Consider the following 10,049-nt stretch of genomic DNA (forward strand, 5'->3'; position numbering starts at 1 on the left):
TATGTTTTCAAACTCATTAGTAAATTATTAAAATTAGTTATTTGTCCCCTAACACAAACTTGTGCTTCTTTTTTTAACATTTTTTTAAACTTTTTTTTTTAACTTGGAACTTGTGTTGCTTTATTATTTTGCAGCAAAAATACAAAAAAAGTTTTATCACTGACAAAGAAAATTGAAAAATGTAAATTAAATGTTGCAGACACTGTACAAGTTCCAGGTATGTGGAGGGGGACGGGGGCGGGAGCCCGGAAGAAAAGGGGTAGGAAGTGGGAGGAAAGAGGGCGGGAAGCAGGATTCTTAAGGTGGCGGGAACCGTGAGAACACGAGTGAAATTTCGTAACATTTCATTATATTTCGCAATAGACATGGAACAAATAGGAAAGAATAGCTACGGAAAGGGGCGGGAGGCGGAAGTAAAAGGTACGGAAAGCGGGAGTAAAAGGTACGGTAGGCGGGAGGTTCAGACCCCCCTGTCCCCCTTCTCCCCCCAGGTATGGATTCAGAAAAAAAAATGGTGACCATTTCCCCAAAAAATGAGTGCTGAATCACATTCCTCTAGGGGAATCTGAAGGCATGGTCCCCTGGCAGGGAATTATTTAAATTTTAACTTCTTAAAATGCCATTTTTAATTTGGGTATTTTGAGTCACTCAGACAAGAATTTGGTTGAGTTCAGTGATAACCAGTTAGCATCTTATAAATCCAGTTCATATATTCTGTTCATTTTGCAATGATATTAAGCCTTATCAACCCTCCAAGTTTATTTTTTTCCTTATTGGCCACCAACTGCTCAGGTTTGGTCGCCAGTGAAAAATTTTAGTCGCTAAATTAAGCTCACGCTTTCAATCCTTTTTCTCAATTTTAGTCGCCAGGACTTTGGTTACAATTTAGTCACCAGCTACAAAATTTTAGTCGCCATGGGGACTAAAATGCTCTTAACTTGGAGGGTTGCTTATAATTTTTTTAAAACAACTAAAAAAATATCAAAACAATTTCCGCACCTTGTGCCCATATGTAGAAGCTTCTCCACTGGACGACAAAGGATTGCTTCCAAGAAGTGATTTCTGAAAAGACAAATTATTTATGAAGATATGAAAAATGAAATGTGTCAGGGTTAGAGAAATATTAATTAATAACAAGGTTAGCAGTCCTGTTTTGAGCCCTGGCAGTGTCACTACATTACCTCACAGAAGGTCATTAGAAATGCTAATGGTGAAGGGGGTATCAAAAACTTTTAAGGTGGTTACATATAGTTTCATAACCGTGCGCGCTGCTAGTGCAAGCTTGTGACGAAAACTGTTAAAGCGTTTTGGAGTGATCTAAAGAGGTATATTGGGCACGCTCCAACATTGAATTCTTTTTGAAAATTGGCACATGGGTGGGATTTTTCAGTTTTTCACCCATATGAAAAAATCATCAAATTTATACCTCCATTAATGCAGTGGGCATAAAAAACAAAAATTGCAAAGCCAGTGCTGAAAATTTTCTTATGGTTTTGTCAGCAGAAGCTCTTTAGATGTTTACTTTGTTATACTAAAAAGAGGGAAAATTCACCATGTAGAAAGCTAGAAAAACCGCCTTGAAGAAAGCTTGCGTCAAAAACAGGCTTAGCATCTCTATCGCTAGTTGCCACAGCAACGAGATTAAGGTACTGAAAGAGTCCTCCTCAAATAAATAAAAGCTACAGATACTTGATTGTAGATTGTGTTATACAAAAAATATTTGTTAATTAAGTAAGTCTACATGCAATGGCTCGCAGATTACTATATTGAGCCACCTTAGGGGAAGCATATGATGCTAAGCTGGAATTTTCAGAGGGGTGGAGAGACTTAAGTGAAAATTCCCTTTATAGGGAAGAGTATGGATATTGTTTCGAGCACTACAATACCACTTTTGGCCAGCAATGATTGAAGATGTTGAATTTTCTGGACAACATCCTTATCCAAGGGTATAACTTAAATTTCATATCTCATGAGATCAAAGGATGCCTCAGGTCTTGTCCACTTACTTAAGATGATCGAACCTAAATTGCTGTGTGCCTTATCATGTGACGAGAAGAACTAGTAAAAGACTATGCAACATTAGCCATACTTGGCAACTAGTCATTTAATGTTAAATAAAAAAAATACTGTCAAGCATTTTAAAGCTCACATCAACTGCCTTTTGCCAGAGTTTCTTCTTAAATCTTTCAGCTTCTCTCCTTACTGTAGCATCTATACAGAACTTTTCCTCCACACTCTTCTCTTCTCTGCAAATAATTTATAATGCAATAACAAAGGTAAGATAAAGTATGGTGCTGAAAAATGTCTTGAATAAACAAAAAAAAAGCAACTAGAAAGAAAGGAATAAATATCACTTCTGGGGGTACACAAATTTTTTTTGCACGTGGAAGTCTCTGCCCCGAGGACCAAACCCTTAGCCTTTCATATTCAGTCCATTTTTGACAGACGAGGTAACCCCTTATACCTTACACCCACCCACGGAAGGATTAGTTTATCTTTTTTCTTAATTTTTCCTTTGAATAACCACTTAACTGAATCAACTATTCAGTTGGTCTGTTCAGAGTATTTTGAAAGGCCCTTTTAAATTCATAGAGGCAAGCGTGGCCGAGTGGTTTGGGGCGCCAGTGTTGTAATCCGGAGGTCCCTAGTTCGAGACCTGCCCTGGCCACTAGCTGGATTTGTTTCTCGGTTGTCCCGAGTTCAAATCCGCGACCACCCTTTGTATATAGCCAACTGGTCTGCGTCCTGCCAGTTAGGATTTTTAACCTTGTTATTTTCATTTAAATATTTGTTTCCTCTGTTTCAGTGGCATGCCTGTAAACTAGCTATCTTGTAGAGATATGAAGCTAAGTGCATGACCACTATAAACACCATTTATTTTTTTTATTTTTTTATAAATACCTTAATGACAGTTTTCCCTACCCTTTTGTATACTCTTATTCTTGAAATCAGGGCTTCTGATAATTCGCGGGAAAAAAAGTGAAATTTCACGGGATTTGAAGAGACAAATTCGCGGACAAAAAGGCCAATTTCGCGGGATTTTCGCGGAAATTTTCGGGGCAAATTTTCGTTGACAAGCAAACAAGAAAGAAAAAAGAAACATTCCTGACAAAAATATTAGAAGAATGTCAAATTCAAGGCAAGAAAAAAAACACAAAAGTTCATCCAACACAATTCTGAAGGCAACTGTACTTGTTTCAAGCGGTAAGAAAAACGAATAAAGCTTTACCGAAATGCTTGGCCGGTTAACCTCCTTTTTCAGCTGCAATTCAGAGCCGAAAACAGTAATGCAATAAACTTATTTTCTCCAAATGGCTCTCTTGTGTTGCTTTGCAGTCAGTTTCCAAGGTAAGATTGTTCTACAATCCTAGACAAAAATCCATGGGACACTTAAAGAAATAGTGCTCAGTGACCATTCCCTTTGCATTAAGAACGCATTGTTTAATTTTCCGAGTCCCCCTTTCCCCCCAAAACAATGTTGAGATATTGTCCCACGGTATGATGGATAGAAACCAACATTGAATTGGGGGTGGGGAGGGGGAGGTCAATTTTTCGTCCAAGTGGTTAAGTGTCCCAGGACTTTTGTCTAGGATTGTATTTGTGAGCTCGGTATTGAACTCGCTATTTTTGGCTATAATGCGATTGCACATGTATTATTTCAATGAAGTATCAACGGTTTTAATGCAAATGTAGGTCCACGGCATAAAAGACGTGACACGTGACATCAGAAAATAAGGGGGGAGGGGTGGGTGAATTATTAAAAAAAAAGGCCAGAGAAGCAGGACTTATTTGGATTTGTGGTCGCTCTAACTGTATCTTTGTATAAAGAGGACAGTGTTTTGTGACAAAATCGATTAACTCATCACTTTTTGAACAGATTCGAGTCAATAGGGATCAATATATCGCCTTCATCAGACATGAGGACTATGTCGGAAAGCCCCCAAAACGATATCTTTATCGCAACAAAACAAACTTGACAGGGTTTCTACAGCGATTTATCTTCTAAAACAGGCAAATCTCTTTTTGGTCATTGAAAAGAAACCAAACCATTCTTTTGGCTGTTAATAATTGAACATGTCTGTTCAGCTGAAATTTGACACGAAGATAAGTGCCACTGTTCTGTTGTAATCATGAGATAATGAGATACGCTAACATTTCTCACAACAGTACTCGCCACTGTTTTCCGCTTTTTTATGCCCTAGCTCAGAAATATATGCGTGAAACGCAGCTAAACCGATTGAATATTCAAATAGAAACCCTTTATGAAGTATTCATAAACGATGCTAAACGTTTTGCTCAATTTCTCACAGTACTCGGTGAACAAGCGTTGAGATAAATAATATATGCTAATTATTCTACTCTTGGTTTACGAGTGAGTACTGTTAAAAAAGTGATTAAACGAAGAACCAGTTACAACTATCGAACGTCATGGCATTGAATACACTATTCTTGATATGCTGAGATGAAAACCCAATGAAAATGAGCACGTTCTAAATATTTTAGCTCAAAGAATCATGCGAGTACTGTTGCGTTTCCGGTCGAGCACTGTTCAGGGTACTTACAGTTCTGAGAGGAAATATGATGGTTTTGAACACTTAGGCGCTGTTTCTTGGCAAAGAATAATAAAGATGGAAAGCAATAACGATCCCTGACATTAGTGTACCATGTTATACTGAAAAGAGTTCGCAAAGCTTGTATTTGGGCGCTCAAAGACTCACAAAAGAAAGCAACAGAAAAAACAGTCAATTTCTCCCAAGGAACGGATTCCAACAGCTACACTTTGTGGCTCGAAAAGAACTCCAAACAGAGCTTTCTTGTTACATGCTGTAACTGTTCACAAACATTTGTGCAAATAACTGCTAGAACAAACACATTTTAAACCTATGCAACCTTCTTTCGGACGCAAAGACAATCCCGATTTTTTCGCACACAAATACAATCCTAGACAAAAATCCATGGGACACTTAAAGAAATAGTGCTCAGTGACCATTCCCTTTGCATTAAGAACGCATTGTTTAATTTTCCGAGTCCCCCTTTCCCCCCAAAACAATGTTGAGATATTGTCCCACGGTATGATGGATAGAAACCAACATTGAATTGGGGGTGGGGAGGGGGAGGTCAATTTTTCGTCCAAGTGGTTAAGTGTCCCAGGACTTTTGTCTAGGATTGTAGATCAAAGGTTTAAATCCATCTGTGAAGTCAAAACATTCTTGTGTCTTCATTCGTGTACGATTAAACGTGTGCCTGCATTACTACAGACAGCAGTTTGCTTTCACTTCGTGTAGTGTCAACGAAAAGTCTTCTTTGCCACCAGTCCCCACGTTTTCGCAACATCAATCTAAGAACGCCTGGTAGTTTGGTACGATGTTTACTCGTGGCGTTGACGAAATTTCAAGATAAATTTGCACGTTTATGGCAAAGTAAACAGCTCCAACAGCCAGATAAGTTTCAAATATGTTGAACTGACATGTATTTGGTCGAATTTCCAGCGAATTTCGCGGTATTTTATATGTTTTTGTCAATTTCGCGGGATTTCGCGGATATACCTGAATTTCGCGGCTTCGCGACCGCGCGAAATTTCAGAAGCCCTGTGAAATAAAAACCTACAGCCTGAAAAAGGTACCCTGCCCCATAAAGTCCAATATGGGGAGTAGTCAACTGCCGCCTGGTTAGCTCAGTTGGTGAGCTAACACCAGCTCAGTTGGTTGTGCGGGAGGTCGTGGGTTCGAACCCCAAAAGCTACTTTTGGTTGAATTCTCCTCTATTATTTTTGCTCCGTACTTTGGCAGACTTGCTGCACATACAAGATATTTTGATCCTGCTCTCATCGATTCGCAGTATGACATGCAAGTGTGACAACGTATTGATATCTTGCTGTCCACGCAAGCATTAGTCAATCATATTTTTGCGTTGTGAGAGCAACGCATAATTCAAACACTGTGGCTTTGCGATGCAAATGGCCCACATAGTGGCGAATTTTATCAGATATTTTAAAAAAAGTCAAATGCCCGGGTGTTTGCCGGGCGGGGGGGGGGGGGGGGGGCTTGGCTTGACTGATACTGGGATACATAATGTCGATGAACCAACGAAATTCTCAGTACTGACACCAAAAACCTGAATCAAAATCTGTAGGGAGAATTTATAATAGAATCTTCGCAATGAAAGCAACGCACGTCTACTTACAGTCTGCCCTCCTTGATCTCTTTTCTGACTTTCTTGATCCTCTCTGCATATTTCTCGTAAAAAGGATTCGATTCGAGGCCGTCATTTGCACATAAAACAACTCTAGATGAAGACAGAAACCTTAATCTTGTTTCAGTTGAAATTTTGGATCTTAACCCTTGAATACAAGAGGTTGTTTTCGCGAATTTTCTGATACAAATCCGCACGCTGGCAGCCATGTTGGAAAATTTTCGCAACCAGTCTTCCTCTTGTCGCGAAACCCGTCAAGGGCGGGCTTGGGCACGAGGCTGAGACAAGGAAGCCTGGGAAGAGAAAAGAAGGAGGGAATTTCAAAAAAAAAATCTTTAAAAAGATGATTTTTGCACAGTTAGTTAAGTCAGAATGCCCATGACAAATTTAATAACTAGGGACTGAAGGCCGGGCAAAGGCAGGGGATTTGACAGCAATTGTTTGACCCTTTTAATGGACTTTCTTACGACATTTTATCGAAGTTTAGTGACTCTTTTGCCCGGGGGGGGGGGGGCTACTCAAAAACGTTTTGTACGGGGAGGCTCCGCCCCGATCTCTAACCCCTTACCCTTTTAAATACCATTTTGATAGAAATTGTACCCCTTTCGTATACCTTTTGCTGAAAAAAGGTACCCCTTTCATATACCTAAAAGGCATGGCATAGACTTAGAACAAGACGTTTTCTTGTTATTTTCATGTAGCGCTTAATAAATTAAAATAATACAGCCATAAATTGTGTCTGTTCGAAATATTTTAATTAAAGGCCCTTTTAAATACCTAAATGATAGATTTCCGCACCCTTTCACATACCAAAACTTGTGAAATCCCTACCCTTTTATATATCTGAAGCCTGAAAAAAGTACCCCTTTCGGGCGGAGCCTCCCCGTATAAGCTATTATAGGGAGTACCCCCCCCCCCGGGCTCTTTTGAACATAATAATAATAATAAAATAATAATAATAAAAGCTTTTATTTATACACGATAATTGTTTTTGCTGCATAGCTGATGTGGTCGTGTTTACAAATTACTATTAGTTTATGAAGCTTACTAAACTCTTAAATAACAAATAAAGACTACAAAACTAAGCATTCCAAACAAACATGTCAAACATGGCCTGCGTAGCAGGCGTCGAAAGGGGAGGGAGGGGAAGTTGCCACGCAGGCTAAAACAAACAAAAAATACACAGCCTCTAAATGCCTAGTACTTTCAAAGCACCCTTGAAACTTGTCAACGATTCTTTAAGCCGGGCCTCGTTATTCAAAGAATCCCATAATGTGGCCCCTTCATAAGTAATCGACTTTTTGAGAAAGTCAGTCTTTGGTCTTGGTACTGACAAGCAATTTTTCCTTCTAAGATTGTAATTAGTCTTCTGCTCCGTCCACAAATGTTGTAATTGGACCGGAGCACCTCCAGATACACATTTGAAGACAAAACAAAGTACCCTGCGGATGTACATTTGCCTCAAGGGTATTCACTTCGCATCTTCTGAAGGGGTGAACCAGTCTAAGTCGAAAATTAACTTGGCGGCACGCACATGGATGTTTTCTAAGTCGATCACTGAAATGAGTTTAGCCACACGACCCCCAGACTACCATATAGGCCTGTCCCGATTGTGCTCGGCAACGTTTGAGCAACTTTTTATCTTTCTGCAATTTCGAGCAACTTTTTGCAATTTCTAGACCGATTTCCGAAGATTGTCCGTGTGTTGTTCGAAGGCCATACGAACGTTTCCGAACATTTTTTAACTTTCTGAATATTAACGAAATATTCCGAATATTTTTCGAAGAAGCTCGCCAATAAGCTCGTCAGGAACATGACGTCATCGGTACCTTTACGATTGTTCTTTGGAAATGGAATTTTTGTAATTCGACAAAATTTGGCCTTAAAATGTTATTTCTGTTGCAATTAAATTACATGAAAATGTTTAGAAATCTTACCTTGGAACACTTTTTTAGCAACTTTTTGACATTCCACTAAGCAACTTTGAAGCATTTCACGAGCACAATCGGGGCAGGCCTACTACCATACCGTACATTACAGACGGTAAAATTACTTTAAAATAAAAGTCTACTCTCGCAGGAATTGGCAAAAAATACAATGATCTCAAAAAGTTCAGTTTCTGGGAAAAACGTTTACATAGTTGACATGAATGTTCCATTTGAGCGCACTGTCTATTTGGACACCTAGACACCTTGCTGAAGTGACTTGCCTAATGTTACTTTCCCCAAGCTTAATGCTTTGTAAAGGGCCAGTAAACGATCCTCGTTATAGCAGCATATATTCTGTTTTTCCCAGGTGTGACGTCAGCAAATTTTGACAACACCAGCGATATAATTTCCGTAACATGTAAATTAGCACGTTGGCTACCTTGTCCTGACTTGTGGCCGCGACGTAGATGGTTGTGTCATCAGCATACATGTGTAGCTCTCCTTCACTAGCATCGGTTATATTTGGCAGATCGATCGTTGCAGAACAATGCAAAAAGTAGAGGACCAAGGACAGATCCGGCTTGTGCCGGGTACGCCAAATTTCATTGACTGTAGGCTGGATCGACTGCCGTTAATTAATGTGACCTGAGTTCTTTCTGAAAGCTAGTCCTTGATTCAAGACCAAAAGTCTCCTGAAATGCCAAGCCCTTAGAGTTTTTGTAGCAGCAGCGAGTGGGATATAGAATCAAAGGCTTTGCGGAAGTCCACAAACACTATTCCCACCACCAGGTTACTGTCTAGCGCTGTTCTCCAGTCTCCAGTCATCTTCACCAGCAGCAGTTCTGTCGAGTAGCCCTTTCTATATGCCCACTGATTCCTGCTACTTAAGTCGTGATTTGTTATATGCGTGGTGATTATGGAGCCTACACATGACTCCATCAGCCTCCCAGGAACAGACAAAAGGGATATCGGACGATAGTTATGCTTGTCTGTCTCCTCACCACTTTTATACAATGACGACACATTAGCTAATTTCCAAGTAGCAGGGACAGAATTGGATGCAGTACTCGCAGTAAAGACAGACATCAGTGACGGTATGATGACATTAATATTACCAGCATACTTTAGAATGGAGCAAACGTGGTCCGGGTCACTTGCTTTGTCTGGTTTCAACTTAAAAAGCGCCTTCTTGAGAATATCTGTTGTTAGATCAATTGTCATTACCGTGGGTGTGACACGGGATAGGTTTGCTAAGGGGTGCCGTCGCTCTGCTTGAGGAAGGCCGCTGGCTAGTTTCTCTCCTATTGTAGCGAAATGTTCGTTCAAAATGTTCGCAATAGCCAGATCTGATGTTTCGGTTTCTCCGCCAGGTCCTTTCATCACCATAATTGGTAAGGATGTTTTATAGCAAGCAGATTCCTTTATCAGCCTCCAGTAGGACTTGCAATCTTTTACCTCAGCAAATAGCTCTGTGTAATATTTGCACTTTGCCTTTCTGACGTCTAACGTTACTTTGTTTCGCAGCTCGCGGTATATTTTCCAGAGCTCCTCATGTTTGTTCTTCTGGCCATCAGCAGGATTTTAAACCTCTAGTTCATTGTATGGCGTGTCTGCGGTGTTATCCACGGGAGAAACTGACTTCTGATCTTCACTTCCCTGTAAGGTGCGTGTCTGTTGCAGATGTCGTTAAAGATGTTTGACCACGCCCAGTGACAGTCATCATGTCAGGATCATCAAACGCAGAACACACAGAACAGGGGGCGTCCTCCCCTCAGCTACTACAGATGACACGTTAATAAAGTTGTTATTATTATTATTATTATTATTATTATTATTATTATTATTATAATTATTATTATTATTATTATTATTATTATTATTATTATTATTATTATTAAATCCCTGATGAATTCACACTGATTGAATTTC

The 10,049-nt window shown here is 39.7% G+C and overlaps 1 protein-coding gene across 3 annotated transcripts in view; it reads right to left on the minus strand.

The window, feature by feature from the left end:
- LOC144637653 (ATP synthase mitochondrial F1 complex assembly factor 1-like) overlaps window positions 1-6,429 on the minus strand; it is a 120,684-nt gene extending 114,255 nt beyond the window's left edge. For 2 of the 3 annotated variants that reach the window (XM_078496713.1, XM_078496715.1), the window contains exons 1-3: window positions 6,184-6,429; window positions 2,150-2,246; window positions 1,000-1,062 (exon numbers count right to left, since the gene is read on the minus strand). In XM_078496713.1, the coding sequence (XP_078352839.1) occupies window positions 1,000-1,062; window positions 2,150-2,246; window positions 6,184-6,401 (378 nt within the window). In that variant the 5' untranslated portion in view covers window positions 6,402-6,429. The remainder of the gene's footprint in view (window positions 1-999; window positions 1,063-2,149; window positions 2,247-6,183) is intronic. The other variant, XM_078496714.1, reaches the window with a different exon arrangement.
- Between the last annotated feature and the right edge of the window lie 3,620 nt (window positions 6,430-10,049).

Source organism: Oculina patagonica, chromosome 14 (genome assembly GCF_052425735.1).
Source record: "Oculina patagonica isolate OP01 chromosome 14, crgOcupat, whole genome shotgun sequence".
Classification (NCBI taxonomy): Eukaryota; Metazoa; Cnidaria; class Anthozoa; order Scleractinia; family Oculinidae; genus Oculina; species Oculina patagonica.